Below are 26,572 nucleotides of genomic sequence, written 5' to 3' on the forward strand. Positions count from 1 at the left end.
GAGTTTAGTTTTTTTCCAGTGGGAGGCAATCGAGATAAGATTTCCTCGGATTGTCGCCTTATGGGCTTCCCACAGGCTTGCTGGTGAAGATACAGAGCCTTTGTTTATTCTAAAGCATTCCCTGAGGGATTTTTTGAGTTCCAGCACTGTCCCGGAGTGGTTCAGTAGGGAATCGTTTAGTTTCCAGCTATATGAGATAATTTTCCCAAATGGAATGGATAGGGTCATGGTGATAGGGGCATGATCTGACCTCGTAATTGGGCCGATGTCTGAGTCTGTGGTGGCCTCTAGGATGTTCTTGGTAGCAAGAAAGTAGTCAATACGGGAATAAGACTGGTGAGGAGCCGAGTAAAAGGTATAATCCCTTTGCCCCTGATGTTGTGTTCTCCAAATGTCCACCAGAGAAAAGTCCCCAACAATGTCCTTGAATTTTTTCCCCAGTCTTTGTGACTGAGTGGAGTGTTGTCGTCCTGGGTGGCTCGATTTGTCTTCTTTTGGGTTGAGAGCCATATTAAGATCACCTGCAATAAGTAGCGAGGATAGGTACTGTGGGTCAATTTCTTCCAGAACCTTCTTCAGAAATTCTGTCTGGTTCTCGTTCGGGGCATATAGGTTAAAAAGGGCGATTGTCGTGCCTGAAAGTGAGCCGTAGACCACAATAAATCTCCCCTCTGGATCTGCCTGAATTTTTGTCAAATTAAATGGGGTGCCCTGACGGATCAGAATGGCAACCCCTCTGCGTTTGCTGCTGAATGATGAGAAATAGCTCAATGGGAACGCGTGTTGAAATATTTTAGGCGGTTCTTGAGACGTGAAGTGCGTCTCCTGGAGGAAAACAACATCTCCCCCTGTATTCTTTATCTCCTGGAGGGCCAAGCGTCACTTTCTATTGTTGTGTAGGCCCTTCACATTTAGGGAGACAATTTTTAGTGCTTTTTGGTGAGACATAATGACCTCCCAGAGGGTACCGCGTGTGTTGTCCTTGGACTAGTGCTGGAGGGAAACAACCAAAATGGGCAGAGGGGGAGTGTAGGGTAAGGGGCTGCTGGGACAGTAACAGCGACTAGAAAAAGAAAGGAAAGTCGACCCTAATGGGGTCTAAAAGGTGTTGAACCGGTCTTTAGTAAAGGACCGGTTAGTGGGGTTTAAGACCCTTGGGAGCGGGTCCGAAAACGGTCTCCAGTGAAGGCGGGCTGGGTGGAGACCCCTTAGACTCTATGGTTTCATCCGAAATTACTTACACCGGGGAGGCCTGGTAGATGAGATTTCTGGACAGCTAGGCCTTAGCCTTGTCTTCCGATGTGTGGTCGGAATTGGGAGAAGGAGGGGAAGGTGGGTATGGGAGGTGGGGGTTGGGGGTGAGAGCGGCATGGGAGAATCATTTTAATAAGGACAGTCATGCGTTAGTATTTGCGAGAGGAGTTGTAAATTTTGAGAGCACTGGGAAGGGGACAATCAGATTTTGGAAGCATTGTGGATGGAAACAATGAGTTAGGAAATCACTGGGGAACAATGGATTATGAACACTTTGAAAGGGAACAATCTGATTAGGAAACCAAGGGGAAGGGGCCAATCTCCTCACTACAATAGATTAGGAATAATTGAGGGACACTACATTGCTTAGTACTTGAAACCAAGCACTGGGAATGCCATGGCAGTAGAGGCGGGAAATAATACAGATTGGGACCACTGGGGAAGGGAGCAACCCACAAACTATTACAACAAGAATTAGGTAAATCTTGAAACACTTGAGAAGTGGACAATCAAAACAAGGCACTGAGGGAGGGAACAATGTGTTTTGAGCATTGGGCGAGCAAGAATGAGAACAATATATGAAACAGGTCACGCCGGATAGTAAGGAGGGGAGCATAGTTCTCGTTACATATTGCTTACTAACAATAGTTGCCACAGCAGACCAGGACTCTTTCACTGGATCACGTGCCAGACAGGACACAGCGATCAAATAAAGAGGTGTTTATTTCAGCAGTAGCCATCAGACACAGCACAGAATCTCCTAACAGAGCTATACTCGCACCAACCAGGGAATACAGGGGGAATCCTAGCAGTCCTAGGTGCCCAGTGCCACAGAAATGGCTTACCCGGAGCAGCTCCCACTCTTGTAGAGGATCAGGAATTCCGGCAGTGCTGAAAACAAGTTGCAAGCAGGCAAGTTTAAATCTTCTGCTTCAGAAAAGCACACAGCCTTGTCTTGGGTGTCTCTGGCATGACATCAGAGAATACCATTTAGTCCATCTCCATGCCAGTCCAGAAATGATCTGTGGAATTGATATCTGCCACCCCGTTTCTAGATTCCTGTGTCCATAGCAAATCATGGAGATAGGGTGGTGACCCATCAGAGTGCCTGATGTGTGTGGAAACAATCACAGTTCCCCAGGCCTCAGTACACACCCCTGGGACCAGGCTTAACCTGTATTATTCTGGACCCCGTCCCTCCCACCTACCTGTCCTTTCCTGGGGCTCATCTGGTCACCAGACCCTAGAGCTGCCCCATTTTAATGTGCCGTGCAACCCCTTCCATACCCTGTAACTGTAATTCTTTACTCTCGTGTTGTAAACTGTACCAAAGTATACACTGTGTGTGCATATATAAAGCACAGCCAAGGTCTCTGCACATTGGGCTGAGAATCCCACTGAGCAGCCCACATGTCCGGAGAACTGCTATTGCTTGGAGTGGAGGGGGAGGAGAGGGGCAGGAACAAAGGGAGAGTGGCTGGGGAAGAGATCAGGCTGACGGGCAAACACCCTAAAAGTGCAGCATTGCGCTGTATCCCGAGATATCGCCGATGCTCATGGGAGATATTCCTGATGGCCGGGAAGCCGCTGCCAGGCTCCCACTGACAGGCGCCGCTCCCACTGACAGGCGCTGCTCCCACTGACAGGCGCCGCTCCCACTGACAGGCGCCGCTCCCACTGACAGGCGCCGCTCCCACAAACAGGCGCCGCTCCCACTGACAGGCGCCGCTCCCGCTGACAGGCGCCGCTCCCACTGACAGGCGCCGCTCCCACTGACAAGCGCCGCTCCCACTGACAGGCGCCGCTCCCACTGACAGGCGCTGCTCCCACTGACAGGCGCCGCTCCCACAAACAGGCGCCGCTCCCACTGACAGGCGCCGCTCCCACTGACAGGCGCCGCTCCCACTGACAGGCGCCGCTCCCACTGACAGGCGCTGCTCCCACAGGGACGTTCATATTTCTCCAAAAGCCCTTTATCTTTCACCCACCCCGCGCCCAGCCGTGATTGGCCAATGCAGATGTGACCTCACGTCCTGTCTCCCATGCAGTATCCACACATGATGGTCGCGGCTCCATCTACAGCGATTTCCTATAGCAGCAGGGACTCTATGTAAGGGGAACCCAGCAGCGCTCAGGGTCAGTGTGATCCCAGCGTGCAGGGAACTAAGCGGTGCGCCCCAAGGCTGCGCCAGAGACACCTTCACACGTCGCTGGGAGCTTCATCCAGCGGGAGATGTGAAACCGGTTCCGTGCTGCGGGACAGAGTCTCAGAAAGCAAACAGGTTTGAAAGCGCTGCAGTCTCAAACCCCACAGGAGTGGGAGCAAACCCTGGGGAGCCTTGGAAGTGGCGCCTGGCACCTAGAATCCCCCTGTATTCCCTGTTTTGGGGAGTGTAAGTACTTTGTGAGTTTGTGCTGTGCTGGATACGGCCAGAATAAATTCTCTTTATTGAAACGCTTTGTCCGTTCTGGTGCCTTGATCCCGGGGTTACGTTCTGGTCTCCGGGATAATCTTTGAGATAAAGTGTGACTGAAATAAAAAAAACAAAGGATCATTGAATTAATTGAACAGATTGATTTAGAAACATTGTTCACAAAAGTAAGGAAGACCCCAAGTGTTTCTTATTAATGTGAGTTACACACGTGTGTGTGTTTTGCTGCCTTTATTTTGGTGCTGCTGTGTTTTCCCTGTATAGATTGTGTGGGAAATGTGGCATCTTTGGCAGTTTCAGCCCCCACATCAGTCACATATTTGTGCGATTTAAGAAGTGATGCTAGAGTCCTGTTGATTTTCAACTTAATTCACTAATTATATTAAAGGGAATCCGCAAAACGTATTTAACACAAATATCTGGAGGTGAAACCTTTGATTCAGATCATTGTGAAAAATCCAGGTCTCCAGAAACCAGATCATTTCCAAAACAATACTGCCACCGTGTGGTCTTTGTTTGAATGACAGACAGTAAAGCTTTGGCGCCTTTTTACCTTCTCTGTATAATTGTTCCGAGATCCCCAAACCGAGTGTTTTACACATGAAACGCGGGGTTGTATTTATGATCATAAAACCAAAAAACGTGATCAATATGTATGAGATTTACAGTTGTGACAAAGAATCATAAAAGTCACAGAAAGTGCTAAAGAAAATCCGATTGCATTTTTTTCTCATCAAAAGCTGATACATGATGCCCAATATATGGGACTATTTAATGGAATATAAAAGGAGTGACTATTTTATGAAACATTTGCATTGGGGATTCTGTTTTAAGAGCAGAAAAGACAGCAAAATAATAATGAATGAATGCTCAAACAGTGTCATTGTTTTATGCAAGTCAATAAAAATGTAATTGTTTTCATAGCGGTTAAAATCAATACAGATAAGGCATTTATCAGATACATTTTCTTTTGCAGATTGTACCAATGTGTAATGTAAAAAAATGTGTATATGGATCGAGCAATTAAAATCACGTATTTAAATCTGTCAAGTGCAGACACTTCTAATTCAGAGAAGTTATATCAAAAAGTGAAACCAATATTTGTAGTTTGCTTTATGAATGAGCAGTTAATAGTATGAAGGGAGAATAGCAAAGTTTATATAACTCACGAGTGTACATGTCAATTCATAGAAAAGAATCGTACATAAAGCGCTCTAACAAAATGCTGTCACATACTGGTGGTTTTGTAGTGAATTGTATTTCTCTAACCCGTTTCCAATATGAAATATTGAGTCCCGTCAGAGACAGCAACATGAAAACGGGTCAGAATAAGATGGCGGTGTAACCAGAGCTCTATACAGGAGAATGTGGGTGGCCCTTAAAAGAGCCTTTGGGTTAAATGAATGTGAATTCCGTATCCTCAGTTGGTAAGAAGTGTCACCGTTTAGCCTCCGAATCCATAGAGAGTGCGGCCCTGGCGCTTGAGAGCATACACCACGTCCATAGCGGTGACTGTCTTCCTCTTAGCGTGCTCGGTGTAGGTGACCGCGTCCCGGATCACATTCTCCAGGAAAACCTTGCGCACCCCACGGGTCTCTTCATAGATGAGACCGGAGATGCGCTTCACTCCTCCTCTGCGAGCCAGGCGGCGGATAGCTGGCTTGGTAATGCCTTGGATGTTGTCACGAAGAACCTTCCTGTGCCTCTTGGCGCCTCCTTTCCCGAGCCCTTTTCCTCCTTTGCCGCGACCAGTCATTCTGCAAAGTGTCAAAACAAGAAGCGAATGAGGTAATTGTGGTAAAGCTGCTGCTTATATGCAGTATGAGCGGACCTGAGTGAAAACCACAGACACCCCATGAGGGCAGAAAGTGAATTGCACTGGAAGACGTTCCTTGATTTTGATTGGCTGAAAAAGTCTTTAGTCTGATTGGCTCAGTGAAAGCCGTTACTGTTTATAAAAAAACGCCGCGTGGTAATAGGATTGGTTCATCCTTAAAAAAGCGAGCGCTATTGCGAGAATGGATATTCACCCCATTGTGACAATGATAGCGAATCTCATCCCGGCCCTTCTCAGGAGCACAGAAACTAACCACCATGGCAGCAACATCTAAACGCAGTTCTGTCATCGTGATGTGGAATGCAAATGGTATCAGCAAGAAGACAGATGAACTCCTTCACCTGATGGAATCGAGGAATGTATGCGCAGCTCTGCTCTCGGAGACCCACCTTCAAGGAAACCAAAAACTAAGCCTGGCGAACCACAGGGTATACCGTACCGACCGGGCAACAGGAGCCAGAGGTGGTGGGACGGCTGTGATTGTTAACACACGGGTCAGCCATAATGAGATTGCACTACCACCCCTCCGGAGTATTGAAGCCACTGGAGTACAGGTAAAGACTGCAACAGGACCACTGCGACTAATTGCCACCTACTGCCCCCCTAAGGTGAAGCTACATTTGGGAGACTTGGAAGCTCTGCTGGACTCCACTGTCCCAACCATCATCGGGGGAGACCTAAATGCCAAACACCGGTGCTGGAACTCAAGGACAGCAAACTCCAGAGGACAAGCTCTTCTTGCTTACTCAAAGGAGAGTGACTTTGTAGTGGCTGGCCCTACAGAACCCACCCACTACCCAGGCACTGCAAGCCACACACCGGATGTCCTGGACATTGTCTTACTGAAGAATGTGAAACATTCTGTCCAGTTGGAAACCCTGGCGGAACTGACCTCAGACCACAACCCAGTTACCATTACTGTTGGCGACGAGATGGAAACCCACCAGCAAACACCCAGGTACAACTTCACCAGGGCGAACTGGAGCCTGTACAAAGAAGAGTTGAGCAACATCACAAACCCCCGCCCCTTGGACACCAACGGAGACATTGATGATGCTGTTAACACCTTTACTACCGCAGTCCAACATGCAATAGAGCACAGCGTCCCGAAACAGATGCCCAAACGCTGCTCCATCTACGACCTACCGAGCGGGATCAAGCAAGCGATTGCTGAGAAAAACAGGGCCCGACGCCAGTGGCAGAAGTTCCGCACACCTGACCTTCTGGTAAAGTACAACTCACTTGCCAGACTACTGCGACAGCAAATCAGCCAACACCGGGGGGAGAGGTGGGAGGCCGCAGCAGCCAAGCTGAAGGAATCCGACAACTCTGTTTGGAGAATGACCCGACGCCTGACCGGGAAGAAGGAGCCTAATCCACCGATCCAGGGCCAGACCCACCTGGCATGTAGCAACAAGGACAAGGCAGAGGTTCTCGCTGACACACTGGAGACAACTTTTAGGCCTAACCAAGCCAGCAAAATAGCACGGGAAGTTGAGCAAGGAGTTAACAGGCATCTTACCGAGCACCTACCAGAGACCGAAGCGGAAACCCTTGAAGGATGCACCAGGACTGAGATAATGCAACTTGCAGAAAAGCTGGCAAATGGCAAAGCACCAGGAAGTGACGGAATTACCAACCTGGCCATCAAGAAGCTTCCGCCGGCAGCCATGGAATGCCTCACAGAAATCTTCAATGCATGCATGCGGCTCCAGCACTTTCCTCAATCCTGGAAGGAAGCCAAGGTCATTGTATTTCCAAAGCCTGGAAAACCACGGAGGGATCCTGCAAACTACCGTCCGATAAGCCTGCTCTCTGGACTGTCAAAACTCCTGGAGAAAGTTATTCTTACGCGCCTCCGCCACTTTGCCTCTGGTAAAAACATTCTACTAAAGGAGCAATTTGGATTCCGGAAGGACCACTCAACCAACCATCAGCTGCTGCGAGTCGTTGACATAATAAGCCATGGATTCAACATCCACAAATCAACTGGAGTTGTCTTCTTGGACGTGGCCAAAGCGTTTGACAGAGTTTGGCATGAAGGACTACTGCACAAAATGATCAACCTGAAATTCCCAAACTACCTGATTAAGCTGACTGCAAGCTACTTGCGGGAGCGCACATTCCACGTGGCTGTGCGGGAAGAGCTCTCAACAACACGCCCCATCCGCGCTGGCGTGCCACAGGGATCAGTCCTGGGACCTTTCCTTTTCAACCTCTTCATGAATGACATCCCCACAGACCTCCACAAGACTCAACTGGCACTCTACGCAGACGATGTGGCAGTCATCTCCCAGTCCTTCAGAGAGAAAGAAGTAGCTAAGAACATCCAGAAAGCACTAGACATGCTATCAACATGGTACAGCGACTGGCAAGTAGGACTGAACTCCAGCAAGACTACAGCTACACTGTTTACCAAAAAGAGGATCAAGGCACACCCGCCAATCACCCTCAACAGAGAGGCTGTCAAATGGGAGCCAAACAGCTCTTACCTAGGTGTAATCCTAGATAGCAAACTAAGCTGGAGAAACCACATTGAGAAGATTCAACAGAAGGCAACAACCAAGCTGGCAGCACTGTACCCTCTGCTGAAGACAAGGACCATGCCCATCAAGAGCAAAGTCAATGTGATCAAGGCGATCATTAGACCCACAATGACATACGCCTCCCCGGTGTGGAGTGGTTGCCACCAACATCAAAGATCATCTCTCCAAAAATTACAGAACAAGGCGCTGCGGATTGCGTCCAACGCTCCACTTCCTACAAGAATAGCAGACCTTCATAGGGAACTGGGTATCGAGATGTTAGATGAACATCTAAAGAAGCTCAACAAGAAATTCTACAAGGAACTGGACCAGAACTCAAACCCACTGATCAAGAAGCTTGCTGCGATCTCTGCAAACCCATTTGACCGCTACCCACGACCCATCACAGCGCTGAACCTGTGAAACCAACTCAACTGTGGCAAGTAACACAGATCAAGAAGCTTCCTAAAGAGTGCGACAATACACTCAACAAGAGAACTTGGAGTAATGAGGCTCAAGCCTCGGTATCCAATATCACCACTGACAGATTTAATCTGTCAGTCAGAACAGAACGGTCAGTGATAGGATTGGTTGGAAGTTTATCTCAATAAACAGTGATCACATTTGCTTTGCCTAGTATTGCCCAACTCACACGAACACATTTGTGTGCCATCTATTTCATGTATTTAATTATATTGTGTCTGCATCTATATATCTGTAAATGTAATTAATTTGTAATATTTAGATGTGTATGATCAACTACATTCATCAGTATTTTTTTGAATAAATATCCCTGTTTTATTAATTTGCTTTTATTTCTAATTTACCCTGCATGAGGTGACACGTGGAAGAAATGCAGACCGGGGAAACAAGTTCAGCAAACACAAATCCTCCAGTAGAAATGTCTGAAGTTGACAGTTACTCCACAGGGTGGCAGTGCTGCTTCGAAATTGAAGTCACGTGGGAATGAAGTTACATGAAATCACTATAAAGCCATAACACAAGTCTAAGGCTGTGCCTATAGTTATAGCGCCGCCGATGGTGACGGCGACACGACGGGTGACGTCACCCGTCGCCACAGGCGAAAGTTATGTTTCGCCGCGACGGTGCAGGATTCCGGGCATTTAATTGGTTGAAGGACCGTCACGTGACACGACGGCCCCTGAAAAATCAAATTTGCCGGCTTCAAGTTTCCACTATAAGCGCACGCTGCGGCGGCAATGCTTTTGTGTTTGTGCGATGTTGTGTCGCTGTCGCAGGCACTATAAGCACGGCCTAGGGGCTGTTATATAGTGTGTGCAGCCGTGCACAAATGTATTACATTGTGCACACACACAGATACACACACACACACACACACACACACACACATTACATACACACACACACACACACAAATACATACACACACACACACACACACCCACACATACATATATACACACACACACACACACACACACACACACACACACATATACATACACACACACACACACACACACACACACACACACACACACACACACACACACACACACACACATATACACATACACATACACATATACATGCATACATATATACACACATATACACACATATACATACATTCAGCGCCGGTATTTTTCCCGTCTTCGCCGCAGTCTGTCGGCTCCCCGCTCCCTGGCGTGCGCGCGTGGCCCTTGTATAGAAGAGCTGACTCACCTCAGCCATCTATAACTGCCGTGCGTGCGCACCCCCACCACTATAGAACGGCCCTAAGGCTGAGGACCCGCTGCGGACGGCCGCGCGCGCGGACCACCAGCCCCTACCTGCTGCCCATCTGTCCCCGCTGCCTCCTTCCGGCGAGGCTCACTACGCGCTGTGACGCGTCAGCTGCCTGGGGATGCAAGAGAATTGCGATCCCGAGCGGTGACGCGTCACGTGGTGCGCTGGTGAGTCTATCAGCGCCGGGTCAGGAGTGTTAGAGGCAGCTTCCCCACCTCCAAAAGGTGGGGGGGAAGTGTGTGTGCGCGTGTGTATGTATGTGTGTGCATGTGTGTGCGTGTGTGTGCGTGTGTGTGCATGTGTATGCATGTGTATGCGTATGTGTATGTGAATGTGTGTGTATATATATATATATATATGGTGTGTGTGTGTGTGTGTGTGTGTGTGTGTATTTGTATATATGTGTATATATGTATGTATATATATATATATATATATATATAGATATATATATATATAGAGATATATATATATATATATATATATATATATATATATATATATATATATATATATATATATATATATATATATCTCTATATATATATCTCTATATATATATATCTATATATAGTGTGTGTGTGTGTGTGTGGACGGACCGACTGGGGAGGGGTAAGGGGGAGGGGGAGGAGGGTCAGCACGGAGAGCTCTCCGCTCAAACCACACCCCCCCCCCCCCGCTCCCGCTCCCTACAGCCCGCAGGTTCAATTGCCTCTCAGCGTGCCGCCTGCATGCAGTGCTTAGCCTAAACTATAACAAGCTGTGCAAATCCAGCTAAAGGCAAACAGCCACCAGGCACTTTTCTTGGCTATAAAGGTGCAATTCCTGATAAGAACATATGTTGGAAAGGGAAATAAGGTGAGGAAGCATGTTAGCAAGGTAACACTCCCAGACTATTTAAACATAGTCACATAATGCCACAAAATCAGGTTCTCAGCGGGAAAAAAAATAAGTTGCATTTATCCCTAACCACTTTGCTGTATGGTGTGTGTGTTGTGTTGTGAACCCTTGTAGAGGTGTAATGGGTAAACAAAATGTATATAATTACTCACTGATAAAATATAGAATACATTTTTAATAGGGATAGATTTTAATAAAATTACTTGTACTTTATAAAACATTAATGTAAATTAATCTGTGCGATCATATCTGTGTTAAATAAATGTTACGCTGTGCTCACCACGGACAAGGAGGGTCCCCGAAACTGAGGTGAGATGGGTAACAAACTGCACCCACAGCTACGGGGACATGCCTGGAAAGTGGAAAATAGGCGTCTGGAACCGTCTGGGAGTATAAGATAAAGTAAGATACTCGCCAGACGAGAAGGGAGGTTCCAGAAGATAGGTGGTACCGAGAGCCTGGGGTCCAGAGCCGGGAGGCAGGTCGGAATCCGCAAACCGAGGTGGAGGGGTCGGGGAGTCCAGGGGGTCAGGATACAAACCTAGGGTAGAAGACCAGAGCGGGTCCACAGCCAGGGCGGTTCGGTACGCAAGGGATCACTAAGGAGACAAAGAGACAGGAACTGAGGCAGGCACGACCGTGGTTAACACAGGTCAAACAAAGCTATGCTCAGCCAAAGAATGAATGGCTGAGCAAGGTATAAGTAGGAGGAAGGACCAATAGGGAGAGGGGGAGTAACAAGGGAGCGGTCCCAGGAAAGATAGGGATTGGTAGGGAGAAACTCACCACAGCTGTGCTAGATGTGCAGCTTGTGAGCGGTGCACGCACATCAGGCATGTGCGCCGCGCGGGAGAGGCGTGCGCAGCCTCAGCTGGGGGCGGGAACTCCCCCTGAGGGAGGACGTAAAAGTCCTCTGCCGTGCGCGCGTATGCGCGAGATCAGAAGCCGCCACGGGAAGCGGAGGAGAAGGGAGATCCCGCCCGCAGCGGCGAGAAGGCAGAGCTGGAGTGGGGGTGAGTAAAGTCAAGGGGGGAGCCCCTTTAGAGAGAGGTGTTCCCCCGGACCTTACAATAAATAAACAAGAAACAACAACATAAACTATAAGCAACGGTGTATCTCTTAATATGCGGAACCAGGGGGGCCGGGGAACAAGGGGGAAGTCCAGAGGGGACCTGGACTATATGTGTTATTTGTATTACCGTATTTCCTCTTGTGTAAGCTGCCAGTGATTGTAAGACACACCATAGATTTGACACTTACAATCAAGGAACATTATTTCTCACTTACCAGGTTTCAGGAGAGGTCCCAGGTCAGCGGACGATGAAGCGGGTTGCCTTGACAGGACAGGTCCCACATCTGCAGAGGATTGAAGTAAAGACTGTCAGCAGTAGGTGAAGACCATCACGGCATGATAAAATGTTTGTGTTGATGTGTAGTTACCACATCCCTATCCCCACTTTATACAGTTTTCCACTTCCAGACATCAGTGATTAGCTCTTTTCTGGAAGGGTTCCACAAAGAAAAAATCCTATACATTGGGCACAATAAGCCTGGCAAAGGTGGCCATTGCACACGGTATTGGGGTAGTCAGCCGTGCTTTGCTTCCACTCCCACTGGGGAGCTGCGAGCTTCAGATCTGTATCACCCTGCTCCACTAAGCCTTCTCCCATTGCTACTGAGAGGTCGTTGGGCAGAGCCTGGCTCTCTCAATCTCCCTTTGGAGGGTTATATACTACAAATACCGCCGATCCACTCCCAGCCTCTCACTGGAAATGCTCACCTAGTCCCGGTGGCATTCTCCTGGGAGCTCTCACACTGTCCCCTGGCCATGCCTTCCGGCCGGCAGGTTTCCCGGGCACGGTCAAACGCTGATGCCTCCCGGGATGCCTTCAACCCACAGAACATTTGCACTAGACAGGCTCTGGTGTGAGCAACCCCTTAATGCCCCATAAGCAGGATCTCCTTAGCTCCCTATAAACACTGTTCCCTACCCACCCAGTGACACAATAGCTGGCCCCTCTCTGCCCATAGCTGGCACAGTACAAAAAACACATAAGGTCTGGGGGACTGAACAGACAGACTCTGCCAACTGAGGTCTTATGCCCTCCATATCGGGGGACCACTCACTGAGCTCTGGCCGTTCACCCTCCGTCACACTGTCAGAAGATTTGAAAAAGGTGGGGGGGGGGTTGGTATTCAAGTAATTATGGACACAGGTTTTGCTTGGTTGGGCTTTGTCTGGTCTTACCTGCCTTGTCTCTTCACAGATCATGACACTCTTTGGCACCAAAAGCTGGGGAACAAGAAACACTGTGTCTGGCAGCAGCACCAAAGGCACCTCCGCCTGGACAACTACCGAACATTTGCACCCTGTGAAAGCAGTCAAATAGCATCCTCTGGCAGCTCCACCCGCATCCCCGTTCCTGGGATTGGATGCTCTGGACTAACCATATCAGGTTGCTCAAGAGGTGCTGTAGTGTTGGGGTCCCCCAGTCCAAACGCCTGCCGATTACCTGGGACCCATGGATGCAAAACTGTTCTTCTATGGACTGCATAGTCCTCCAGCCTGATGGCTGCACACAGCCGTAGGGATCGCTGACTGGGTCCTCCGCTGGAACCGCACAACTGCTTGTGGTTCTTTTGCTGGGGCTAGCCTCTCATAGTCGGTAAGCCCTGTTGTTTGGGGACTTTGCCCCAGATTGGGGATACTTGATTGGGATGTGTTGGGGTACTCATCCGCAGATGGTTTAACTGGTCTCCCCGGGAGCACTGGCCCTCATGGGCATCCTCTGCCGTCTTTGCTAAAGCATCTTCGGCACCCGGCTGACCCACATGGCTTGGTGACTTGCAGAGAGTCAACAATTTGGGGTGCTCTCCTAACCGGCATAGTAGCAGGGGTCAGTACCCACTTTTCTTGCTGTGTACTTGGGGGCACACCGTCGTCCGTCATCTTGGCGTCCAGAAGTCAAAGCACCTGTGTGGCACATTCCTAAGCCAGCAAGGTTGCTCTCATGGAGACAGATTCACCGGCAATGTCTCGGTCAATCTCTCGTTCAGCCCCTCTGGCTCATGGCTGACTCAACCTCGGCTCGACTCATGTAGAGTCAGCTTCTGGAAGTACTTGGCTTGCCAGCACTAGGGTTGCCAAGTGTCTTGTCCAAAAATACTGGACACAATGGTGAAAAATGTGGTGTGTGGGGAGGTATGTTATTTATAAATTATCAGACCCCAGGGAGGTACTGGGGCCTCATTTCGGGGTCTGGGATAGGGCAGGAGAAGGTCTGACAAGGTCTCTCAGTATTTAGGTTAACTGTAGGTGATGGTCTGCCATTGCGCCTTGACCCAACATGGCAAACAGAGCCTCACAATTATACGCCATAGTTGGAATGGCAACTGGGGAAAGCCCTGGAGGGTTGAGGTCCGCCTCTGAGATAGTCTTCAGGGTCTCCGTCTCCGGGTGCTTAGCCCCACAAATAGTGGCCACAACCACTACCACATCAGCGTCCCGCCTGCTACACTGAGCTTCCCTGCCTTGCTTCTCCAAGGACATCAGGTAGGATCCGGCTCTCCAGAACTCCCAGCGATGGGCTACAGAAAGTGAATGCCGCCGTCCCACTGAACAGCCTTGTGCTGAAAGGGCTTACCTAGCCCCGCTGGTGGTCTAAGTGGAGCCTTCGCACTGTCACCTGGCTTGCCTACTTGCTGGCAGACATCCCAGGCACGGCCGAATGCCGATAACTCCAGTGATGACTTTAGGACAAAAAGAACATATATTTTTGATAAAGTGCCTTTCTGGCTGCAGTTTTAAATGTACAGGCAGGATGAGGCTTTTTCTACTTGCCTTTGCAATGCAACCAGTAACCACATGTTTTACACCGATGAGCTGGGGGCACTTCCTTCTGCAAACTTCAGAGACTCCCTGTTAGGGCAATGCCTATGGATCTAGGGAAGTGTTGCAAATGAAAGTACCAGAGCCACAAAGTGTGAATTAGCCGGGATGCTCGCTGACCAGGAGATCCTGTTAGTCATCTGGGCTAGTTCACACCTTTGGTCCAACTCCTAGCCTGGGAGAAGCCAGGTAAAAAGGGGAGCACTCATATGGTAGGCAGCCCAGGTGTCAGAGTTGCACAGGCGCTGTATCAACTGGAAATCCCTGTAGTGCCCATCTGCAAACTGGGGGCAAGATGGAGATTGGTGGGATGGAGGTTCCCACGAAGGGGATTGGGCGGGTATGTTATAGATATGCTAGCCGACCCTATATACATGCTCCCTAAGCTATCCCCGTTGTATTTCGTCTCTCTTTTACAATGTGAACAAATTTCCACTTTGCTTCTACAAGCGGATAAGAGCAGCAGCAACGATTCCCTAACGCAACAAGTTAATTACATCAGAACCAAGGACATAACTCTTCTTCAGGATTCCGTTAGTGCTGGGGGTTATCTAACGATCCCCAATGGACCAGAAAGAACTTTGCAATATTCACAGACTTATTGGGCTGGCAATTTACGCCCCTTGCAAAAGGACAGCATTTTAAAAGACAATATTCTGGTGCTTTGTTTTACTTCTGGACATTCTATCCCATTCTCTTCCTCAGTAAGTGTTTTGTCAAGTATATTCTAAGGTTGTCGTGTGTCTGTCTATTAAGGAAATAAATGTCAGTTTATTTTGCTCAACTTGTGTGCTCAATCTATTTCCCTAAATATAAAATTGTTGATACGTTCCGTCCATCGTGACAGTGGCCACACGGCCACAGTTGGAATAGCGTTTCCTTTCCCTTACTCCAGTGCTGGCGGTCAAAAGTCCTAAGGTAGCTGACCCTCCCCAGGCCACCAAACCAGGGGGGAAGAAGTCAAAAACCCAGGGAGTTGAAGTAGAGCTGATGGAGGTTGCCCACGAGGGCCAGTGCTCCTTGTGTAACTGGCTGGGCCACCTGCGTGTTAACTGCCCAAACTACCCCTATCCAGTGTTAGAGGGTATGTCCCATAATACCTCTCTTTCCCACATAGTGTATCTATTATGTAAGTCCCTATTATGTTCAGAGCAGTAACAGGTTAATCTATGAGCCAGTGACCCCCCAGTGAAGGAAGTAAGGTGGTGACTCATGGCCTGTGTAAGCCTATCCAAGATGGGCACAGTCCATGAGCCCGCCCCTTGCAGAGACTTCCAAGTGGGAGTATCTGTAACCCGTAGCTCACTACAAACGAGGCGTGACCGTGGGGCTGAGGTAGGGATTTGTATAGAACGCCAACCACAACAACAAGGGCACATCTACAGAATAGGACAGTCGTACAGGCCGGATCAGGGTAACAGAATACAGGGTAAGTGAGGTACTTGTGAATCTTGGAGTATAGAGCAGCGGATTGTTGGGGTAAGTAGCCAGGGTCAGGGTTGTAGAGCGTAGAGTAGTCGTGGAGCCAAGCAAGGGTCAGTGCAGGAGAGAGTGGCGTCGCCGTGGTTCCAAATCCAGGGTCAGTGCAGGAGAGCATCACAGAATAGTAGTTGCCAAAGCCAAGGTCAGTGCAGGAGAGCATCACAGAGTAGTATCCATGCAGGGTCAGGCAGCAGGGTTCAGGCAGACAGGAACTAGGTGATGAGTGCAGCGTCACACAAACAGAGGTTATGCTCGGCAATGACTGGGAGCTCTGAGAGCATATTTATAGGACCTCCCACCAATGGGAGGCAACCAGGAAGCAGACGTGCGGTACAGGATAGGCTGCTGGATCATGCAGGTGTGTCCTATTACACAGCCAATAGCTACCGCGTCAGAATTTGTGCATGCCCCCCGCAAAACCCGTAGGTGACCTGGTTACGCGCTGTCATTGTGCGCCACGACACCCGCACCGCCATGAGGGCGGAAACCAGAGGCGAGACCCATGGAGATAGAAGAGGGGCGCAACTGCGCCGCATAACAGCAATATCAGGACAGGGCCGGGTACCAGAAGCAGGACCCGCTGAGGTAGAGGCGGAGTGAGGGGCGTAACCGCGCTGCATAGGGGTGATGCCAGGACAGGGGCGGGTCAGAGGGGCGGAGACCGCAGACCACAGGGAAGACCGTGTACCATGCATGCGCGCTGCGCATCAAGACAGGAGGAGCAAGAACGCGCTCCATGCCCAGAGACCGAAGGGGACTGCACAGAACCCGCGCACCGTGCGTAAGTTCCACCCCAGTTTGCCACTCTTGAGTGTTATGGTAGTCCAATGGGCAAGTGAGGGTTAAAGGGGCAGGAGCAGCAGAACAGCGAATCCTCACAGTATCACATTTAGTCAGTCTTGTGCTCGGAGGAGAAGAAAGCACAAGGGCTGTCATTGTTCCCCATCGGGGGAAAGCATGCCCACCCCAGGCTCAGGCCTGGGGACCATTAAGGCTCATGGTGAAAAAAAATAGTGAGCAGGAAAGGGCTAGAAATAAGGTCCGGGGTCCGGCTTTCACTGGGCTAGAGCCAATTGTTTCCCGCAGACCTGGTGGCGCCTTCCCAGCGGGATATTTGGGGCTGACCGGGGGGACCTATTGCAGGGTTGGTCTTGAGCACTTAAGCTGATCCCCTTCCCCCATTTGTGCAGCAGGGCGAGCGCTCATCCTGTGTTTGGCGGCAACGTCACAATACATGTTGTGATTGGTCAAGGGCCCCTGCTCCATGTTAAGGATATCCAGCAGGGGCTATGTAAGGAGTGAGGCCGGTGTAGGGAACCAGACAACCTATGGAGGCGATCGGAGATGCGCTGGCAGGCTTTTAAAAAGTGCTTTGTGTTAAAGAGCATACACAAGCACTGCTCTCAGCTGAGAAGCGCCAGAGAAGCCCGGTCAGCGGAGCAAGTGGGAGTTTAACGGAGACACAGCTGAGAGACGCCAGGCTTTACCTTATTATGTGAGGCTGGCTACCCCAACCGTCACGTGTATGTTGTGTGTTTTCTGGCTTGCCAGAATAAACTTTTGTTTATTCAACTAGTGTGTCATTCGGGAGAAGGAGTGGCTCAGTGAGTAAACACTGAGTAAAACACACTGGCATTGAGAGTGAGTTTGAAGCCTGGTTCAACTCCTAGTGTCAACTACTTGTGACCTTGGGCAAGTCATTTTATCTCCCTGTGTCTCTGGCTCCAACAAAATAGATTGTAAGCTCCACGGGGCAGGGACTGTGTCTGCAAAATGTCCCTGTCAAGTGCTACATAAAACTAGCAGCGCTATACAAGAACGTACTATTATTTTTATTATTATTATTATTTTCTGGTGATAGTGATCCTGATGTAAAGATGTTAAAAGTTCTGGTCTCTGGTGACAATGGTCACAAAACATGTCAGTTCCTATACATAGTGCTAATAGTGACATTACATAGTTATGTAACACACAGGGTGATAAATAACCTAATCTTCCATTAATATCACATACTCATTTTTTTGTAACCCACAGATAAACATATTTTTAACACTTCCCAATTGTATTATAAAGCTTAAACAAAATAGTTGTTTGATTATTACATTATTAAAATATATTTACTGTCATTCACATGATGTGTATGTTACTATGATTGTTTTTAGAAAACATAATGTTACATACATATCATTATAAACTATTCATTTGCAGAACAGATGGAATACAAAACTTTTCGAATCTCCCATTTAATAACCAATATTCATAACTGACAATGGAATAATACAGAGCTTAGTACCGGGGAAATGGAACAACATGAAATAGCAATGTACACTGCACAGGAATTATTGTGCTACTTGTACATATATAGTGAATCCCCAGACCATGTTTATATATTTATATGCACATTATTTTAAACTGATACTGTAGAATAATATGTCCTTAGTGTCACTGTATGAGGATGGAGGTTGCACATTTAGTCTGAGCAAAGTAAAAGTGACAGAAATAGACAGATATGAATGAAATCTGGCAAATCCCGGGCTACAGAGCCGAACTTTCACCCATTATTCCTAATTGTGTTTGTACTTTCCCAGCAGAAAAATGATACAGCAGTGAAGAGAATATAATTCCTTATAAATTGCATGCAAGAAGGGGGGATGTGAGTAATAATTAGGGGATAAAATGCCCTTTTCTTGCAGCCTCAGAAACACAAAGTCAGAGCAGTGTTTGTGATCCGGGAGGATGAGAGTCAGGGGCGGGGCTTAGTGATTATACCCAATGAGAAAGAAGCTCACTCCGATAACTAACCAATCACAGAGCAGCAGGCTCTCTATATAAGTCCCGGCAGGTCCCCGCCCCCAGTATAACTTTCTGTCAGTGTGTTGGGATATTTTACCTGCAGCTGCAATGGCCGAGACCGCTCCTGCTCCTCCTCCTCCAGCTGAAAGCGCCGCCAAGAAGAAGCAGCCGAAGAAAGCGGCCGGAGCCTCGAAAAGCCGCCCAGCAAAGTCCGGTCCCAGCGTGTCCGACCTGATAGTGAGAGCTGTGTCCGCCTCTAAGGAGCGCAGCGGGGTCTCCCTGTCCGCTCTGAAGAAGGCTCTGGCTGCAGGAGGCTACGATGTGGAGAAGAATAACAGCCGCCTGAAGCTGGCTCTCAAAGGCTTGGTGAGCAAGGAAACCCTGATCCAGCTGAAAGGGAGCGGAGCCTCCGGATCGTTCAAGCTGAATAAGAAGCAGCTGGAGAGCAAGGAGAAGGCGGCCAAGAAAAAGGATGTGGGGAAACCCAAGAAGCCAGTGGCAAAGAAACCCGCCAAGTCCCCCAAGAAACCCAAAAAGGCTCCGGCGGGAGTGAAGAAAAGCCCCAAAAAGGTCAAGAAACCGGCGGCCGCCAAGAAGCCAGCAAAAAGCCCAAAGAAGTCTAAAGCTGCCAAGCCCAGGAAGGCTGTGAAGAGCCCGGCGGCTAAAAAGGCTGCGAAGCCAAAAGCTGCTAAGAGTCCAGCTAAGGCCAAGGCAGCCAAACCCAAAGCAGCAAAGCCCAAGAGGGCGGCAGCTCCTAAGAAGTGAGACCGAGAACTTCAGCCTCTTACAAACACAAAGGCTCTTTTAAGAGCCACCACAACCCCACATAGAGAGCTGTGCACATAATGTGTAACTGGGAATGTTTCTCCAACTTATCCCATGCAGGGGTTTGTGTTACACTGCCAGAGCACAAGTGTATATGAATTGATACTGCAAGCACTGTAAGGTGCATGTGTAAGTTTGTAGTCCCTAACCTATTTCACGAATAAATGTTTCTCAGACAAACTGACATATTAGGTGACATTATGGTTTTGTTTGTGTCTACAAAAACAATGTTCACATACACGGTTTATATAAAATTAAAAAAAAGTGTAGTTTACATCAGAAAAACGTATTTATCACCATGTTATTAAAAAAAGTGTTTACATCACATTGAAAGCATCAAGCACACGCTATTCCACAACACTTCAGTTTGATCACCAGTGGCACATGGGAGGGGGGACATTTACAGGTTTGTCTTTACGTGCAGCCATATACAGCATGAAATGGTGACTATGCATGCAAGTCTATATATCACATGACAAAGAATACACAAATATTGAAGGTGCGTTTATCTAAATTGTCACACATCAAGTACATATGTTGGTACAAGGATAACACACTTCTTTAATTCTCTATATTGAGATCAGTATCCGTGTGTTAATATTGATCAGGCAATTTCATTGAAAATGTGGTGGCTCTTAAAAGAGCCTTTGTTTTTGGGGTGTAAATGAAGTCAGGGTGCAGCCGGCCTAAGCTCTCTCCCCTCTGATCCTGCGGGCCAGCTGGATGTCCTTGGGCATGATGGTGACCCTCTTGGCGTGGATAGCGCACAGGTTGGTGTCCTCGAAGAGCCCCACCAGATAAGCCTCGCTGGCCTCCTGCAGAGCCATGACAGCCGAGCTCTGGAAGCGCAGGTCAGTCTTGAAGTCCTGGGCGATCTCCCGGACCAGGCGCTGGAAGGGCAGCTTGCGGATGAGCAGCTCGGTGGACTTCTGGTAGCGGCGGATCTCCCTGAGAGCCACAGTACCGGGCCGGTAGCGGTGAGGCTTCTTCACTCCGCCGGTGGCCGGTGCGCTCTTTCTGGCAGCCTTGGTCGCTAGCTGCTTACGGGGAGCCTTCCCTCCGGTGGATTTCCGGGCGGTCTGCTTGGTCCGGGCCATCCTGTGCTGCTGTGTCAGTGCGCGTCTCCGGTCAGGAACTAATAAAGAAAAAAAACGCTGCAGCTGCGTATTTATGGATGCAGGTCGCTGTGATTGGCTGCTTTGGTCCCGCCCTTCGCTCTGATTGGTTCTGTGAAAGCCGTTGCGATGTTCAAAAATCCCGCCTCAGACCGATATCGTCCTAATAAAGTTATTATTTATTTAGTGCTTGTAAGTGGGACAATTAAAAAGATTTAATGTGATAACATTAGTGTTTGCACAGATACAGCACAGAGCTCTCTGACATGGAACATGTACTTATACCAAGTATTCAAATGATCTTTAATCGGTGAAATGTAATATGAGGGGTTTTCTTTCCCAGATCATTGCTTCAATGGGACTTTCTTGGTTCCTCTTCTTCTAATGTTCACATTGTGTTATTATTATAAACCCGAACACAGAGACACAAAGAGGCGGAACCGCGCGGCTCGTTTCCTTAATGCCTGCAGTTCCCAGAGCACCACACGGTGGCAGTGCTGCGCTATAAATGGGGCTTCCCTAAATGTCTTCTCGCTGTCACTGCTCTGTGTGATCTGATCAGCTCCTAACCGGGCTCTTTGGCTTCCCTCTAATGCTCCAGTCACAGTAGTTTGCTTTTAATTAAAATACCAAGTCTGTATATGTGTATACACAATGTGTTATAGTTTAAGCACAAATTAAATATTCCATAATGTATTGTGTATTTTCTAAATAAAGATGAACATCTGATGTTAGAGTAATATAACTAGACTGAACAGGGGCCTGTATTTAAAGATATCTATTAAACGTATCCTCATTCCTTATTTATTGAACTATATCACTGCATATGAAATATTAAAATTACCAATGTAAATACACACTATCTAATACATTTAAACAGAAGCTGAACTATATCAAGACTTGTTTTTTATTTTTCAGATACAATATTAGCATGTAAGATGACTATTTAATTATGCATTAATTGTTGCTGTGTTTTTGCATCTTTTTTCCAATGCTTGTCAAACTATTTCACCATTTAGGCAGATCTGGATAAGGATATATTTCCATTGTTTCAATATGTTTTTTTTTATTATTAATTAATGCATCTTCTCATACTGTTCATTCTTTTTTAAACTATAGATTTCTTATGTATCCTGAATAAGTCAGTTAGTTATTTGTAACTACAAATTGAAGAGATATTTTCCCCAAAGCTGCACTCAATATCCCATTCTTAATAAGCCTTCACTTTTAATACCTGTCACACTATTACTATGAACAAACATTACACATGAACCTACCAATCATTACTTTAAGTGGTGAAGAGAAAAACAGTTGTTTTTTTCCAATAGTTCACCTCCTCTAATTAATATATTATCTATAACGTATCCAATGCTGTTTTGTTCTTTTATTATTTATAGATAAAATGCATTACATATGCATTGGAATCAATACATTCAATACTCTAATTTTTTGGAGACCATATTTTTTTTCCCCACAGAAATAAGTAAAATAAAATTAATACGTTGTTTGTGACAACCTCAGTGAATTAAATCTAACATATAATAATAATAATAATAATAATAATAATAATAATAATAATAATAATAATAATAATAATAATAATAATAATAATAACAACAATAACATTATTATTATTATTATTATTATTATTATTATTATTATTATTATTATTATTATTATTATTATTATTATTATTATTATTATTATTATTATTATTATGTGCCTAAACCAACATGGTGATTACTTTTACCTAAACAGGTGCTCAAGCGACCACGTTAATAACACTAGTGTGATCATTTTCTATGCAAATAACTACTTAGTGCTCAAATGTGTCACAATCTCAACTAACCAATCCTACTAAGTAACTATCTCCTATACAATTGCTATCATTAGCTACTCTTACAAACTAGTGTAACAGTGATATATGTTGCAACCAATCTACAATAATAATCTCAGGGGGAAGGTATCTCTCTAAATTGAAAACATTCAGTGTTTGATTCAATGTATCAATCTGCATACCTTTCTACTCTCCTCTGTAGAGGAAATATTGTATATAGTATATTGTCTGTAACCTGGCATATCACCATTATCTTGTGTTATACCATGTTTCCACTGCAGCTATGGATTCTGGGAAATAAACACACATATATGCATACAGTGTCACCTTTAACTTAATATCCATATTAACATGATCTCCTATAAGCATAGTTCTGCCTTATTATACTGAATTTTTTTGCACAGCTTGCTACATATCGTCTAACTTCTATCATGTTTAAAATATAGTTTATATTTCTAAAACATATGTTAGTATGTCTTTGAATATCTGTAATCTAAACAGCTGTTAGATTGTTTTGTGAAATGTAAATGAAGGGAGAGAATGAAAAGCCTGAAAAGCTCCAGCCTCATTGTATTGTATGGGGGCTATGCACTAAGCTCAATGGGTTTGTGTTCTAATGTTAAAAAATAGCATGTCCGTTAAAAAGTGAGGCCGGGGACGCGTTTCACTAAGGCCTTGAGCCCATTTTTTAACGTATGTGCTCAAAACACCCACAGCGTACGTGTTGCTTTTTTCCCCCCTGCTAGCATTCTTAAACTTCCCATACACTAGCTGATAGAAAAAAAAGCTGCATGTAACATTTGCATGGTGATATGCCATCTCCATGCAAGGCTGTTACACAAGCGATCGTACACTAATTAAAATCATTTTAATAATAGTGTACATGAGCAGGGGGTCTCCGGAGCTGAACCGCATTGGTTTCAGGTCCGAGGACCCCCTACTTCAGGAGATACAGGCCCCGTTATGGGGTGCCGGTATCCCCTGCAGCATTTAAATGTCCCGGTCACGTGACGTGGAAGCTTGAAACTGCAGGGGATACCGGCACCCCATAAAGGTGCCTGTATCTCAGGAAGCAGGGGGTCACCGGACATAAAACCAATGCGGGTCAGCTCCGGAGACCACCTGCACATCTACACTATGAAACACATGTATATTAAAAAAAGATTTAACAAACATCAATGCACGACTCTCCGCCCAAACCCATACAGTACAGTAATGTGCAAAATAACTATTATCCACATATGGATAAAAGATTATTTGCCCATTATTAAACACTGCATTAGCATACCTAAATAAAGTAAATAAAAACAGTAGCCAGCTAAGCCAATGAATACAAGCAATAAACAACATGAACAATGAATTAATTAAACCATTAACCAATGAAACCAATTAATTCCTAAACCAACTCAAAATGAATAGTAGCATTAACCAATCAAACCAATGAATTACTACAACATTAATGAATGTAAACATTAAAAGACAAAGAAATAAATTCAAACAATATCTGAAATAACCATAAAATGCATTAGCTAATATAACACAACATTAACTACAAACGAACACCAATCGCAAACATTTTATTAGCATTAAGCAGGAAAAAAATAAACAATCACATCCACATAAGAAATTGAAATTAAAACAACCAACAGCAATACCAAGCCACAAATGCCCCCCAAATATTGTCATAATAATGTAATCATCTGTACCTTAAAGTGGTACAGATTAATATATTATCAGTCAATGTGCCTCCCCCAAAAATAAAAAAAACACATCCAATGAAGAAACCTGTAATAATAGACATTTACAAACATTCAATATAGTACTTACCATTAGAAGCGGTGCCCCTCCAACTCCCGGGGTAACAGGAAGCTCACATACCTTGAAGGCCTCAAACAGCATCCGATGCCATCGCCATGAAGATCCGGATCAGGTACCCAAATCTTCTTTTTTCTTTCTTTAATCACCTTCTTCTATCTTCTTCTGTCACCATGTCTTGATCTTCTTTATCTTCTATCTTCATCTGTCAGTCCAAAAAAACCCATGGTGAATCCCAACCGTTGTTGTCTCGTCGTCTTCTTCGGCTCAAATGAGGCGTCACGGCCTTAAATACGGCTTGTAATGTCACATTTAGCCTCAAAATGGTTAACAGTCACCTGATTGGCTGTTAAAACCATGTTCCGACTATAATTTTTTTTTTTGTTACATGATGTCACTTTAAGGGAATGATGCCAGCCAATCAGATTGGCTGTGCTTCATTTGCCTTTAAGATGACGTCACAAAGCCGGCGTTACATGGTATTTCAGCCAATCAGAGTGTGGACGCTGTGTGATACCATGTGACACCAGCCATCTTGGATTTAGTGAAATCATCTTAAAGGCAAATGAAGCACAGCCATTCTGATTGGCTGACATCATTTCCTTTAAGTGATGTCATGTAAAAAAAAAAAAAATAAAGTCGGAACATTTGTTTAACAGCCAATCAGGTGGCTGTTAACCCTTTTGAGGCTAAATGTGACGTCACAGCCCCATTTAAGGCCGTGACGCCTCGTTTGAGCCCAAGAGGACGACGAGACAACATCGGTTGGGATTTACCATGGTTTCTTTTTGGATTGACAGATGAAGATAGAAGAAAAAGAATATCAAGAAATGGTGACAGATGAAGATAGAAGAAGGTGATTAAAGAAAGAAAAATGAAGATTTGGGTACCTGAGCCGCATCTTCATGGCGATGGCATCGGATGCTGTTTGAGGCCTTCAAGGTACGTGAGCTTCCTGTTACCCCGGGAGTCGGAGGGGCACCGCTTCTAATGGTAAGTAATATATTCAATGTTTGTAAATGTCTATTTTAACAGGTTTCTTCATTGGATGTGTTTTTTTATTTTTTGGGGGAGGCACATTGACTGATAATATATTAATCTGTACCCCTTTAAGGTACAGATTAATACATTATTATGACAATATTTGGGGGGCATTTGTGGCTTGTTATTGCTGTTGGTTTTTTTTATGTCAGTTTCTTATGTGGATGTCATTGTTTTTTTTTTCCTGCTTAATGCTAATAAAATGTTTGCGATTGGTTTTCATTTGTAGTTAATGTTGTATTATGTTAGCTAATGCATTTAATTGTTATTTCAGATAGTGTTTGAATGTATTTCTTTGTCTTTTAATGTTTACATTCATTAATGTTGTAGTAATTAATTGGCTTGATTGGTTAGTGTTACTATTCATTTTGAGTTGGTTTAGGAATTAATTGTTTTGATTGGTTAATGGTTTAATTAATTCATTGTTGATGTTGTTATTGCTTGTATTCATTGGATTAGCTGGCTACTGTTTTTATTTAGTGAAGTATGTTTTTTTGATGTTAGGTTTTATTATTGTGTATCTGGTGCATTAATGTATTGTAATTAGGGTGCCCGTTGAGTGCTATAGAGGCTTATCATGCCCATATTATTATTATATGGGTATGATGTACCACTATACTACTCAATGGGTACAGGGTGGGTATAGTCAGTTCAGGGTGGGTGCTTAGGCCTCCCGGGTGTGTATCGGGGCAGGCTGGGTTAACCACTTAATGACTATAGCGGTTAGTAAACGCTAAGGTGATTAAGGGGTTAGGGGCCATTAGAATGTCTTTATTATGTATATTATGTATGCTTTCTTTCAACGGAGGACAGAGAGACCTGTTGTTGTGGTAAGTATAACTGTATTTATTTACTTTATTTATGTATGCTAATGCAGTATTTAATAATGGGCAAATAATCTATTATCCATATCTGAATAATAGTTATTTTGCACATTATTGTACTGTATGTGTTAGGGGGGTGTATTTAGTTAGAAATAATGTATACTATTTTTGTAAGCACAACATTGGTACCGCAGGCCCGCGGGTACCCCGGGACTCCCGCGGGGTAAGCCGGG

General features: G+C 45.9%; 3 protein-coding genes across 3 annotated transcripts; 1 reads left to right on the forward strand and 2 right to left on the reverse strand.

Moving 5' to 3' along the window:
* Positions 1–5,089: 5,089 nt before the first annotated feature.
* Positions 5,090–5,465, reverse strand: LOC142473420 (histone H4-like). The gene has a single exon (XM_075580665.1). It carries the CDS (start codon positions 5,440–5,442, stop codon positions 5,131–5,133), a length of 312 nt encoding a protein of 103 aa, XP_075436780.1. The 5' UTR covers positions 5,443–5,465; the 3' UTR covers positions 5,090–5,130.
* Positions 5,466–18,956: 13,491 nt separating this feature from the next.
* On the forward strand, positions 18,957–19,842 carry LOC142473421 (histone H1-like). The gene has a single exon (XM_075580666.1). The coding sequence runs from the start codon at positions 18,991–18,993 to the stop codon at positions 19,645–19,647; it is 657 nt and encodes a 218-aa protein (XP_075436781.1). The 5' UTR covers positions 18,957–18,990; the 3' UTR covers positions 19,648–19,842.
* Positions 19,843–20,198: 356 nt separating this feature from the next.
* LOC142473422 (histone H3) lies at positions 20,199–20,825 on the reverse strand. The gene has a single exon (XM_075580667.1). The coding sequence runs from the start codon at positions 20,802–20,804 to the stop codon at positions 20,394–20,396; it is 411 nt and encodes a 136-aa protein (XP_075436782.1). The 5' UTR covers positions 20,805–20,825; the 3' UTR covers positions 20,199–20,393.
* Positions 20,826–26,572: the final 5,747 nt, after the last annotated feature.

Source organism: Ascaphus truei (genome assembly GCF_040206685.1).
Source record: "Ascaphus truei isolate aAscTru1 chromosome 12 unlocalized genomic scaffold, aAscTru1.hap1 SUPER_12_unloc_1, whole genome shotgun sequence".
NCBI lineage: Eukaryota > Metazoa > Chordata > Amphibia > Anura > Ascaphidae > Ascaphus > Ascaphus truei.

Excerpts from the sequence above, each read along its gene's own strand:
- LOC142473420 (XM_075580665.1), bottom strand. The coding sequence starts at position 5,442 with ATGACTGGTCGCGGCAAAGGAGGAAAAGGGCTCGGGAAAGGAGGCGCC.
- LOC142473421 (XM_075580666.1), top strand. The coding sequence starts at position 18,991 with ATGGCCGAGACCGCTCCTGCTCCTCCTCCTCCAGCTGAAAGCGCCGCC.
- LOC142473422 (XM_075580667.1), bottom strand. The coding sequence starts at position 20,804 with ATGGCCCGGACCAAGCAGACCGCCCGGAAATCCACCGGAGGGAAGGCT.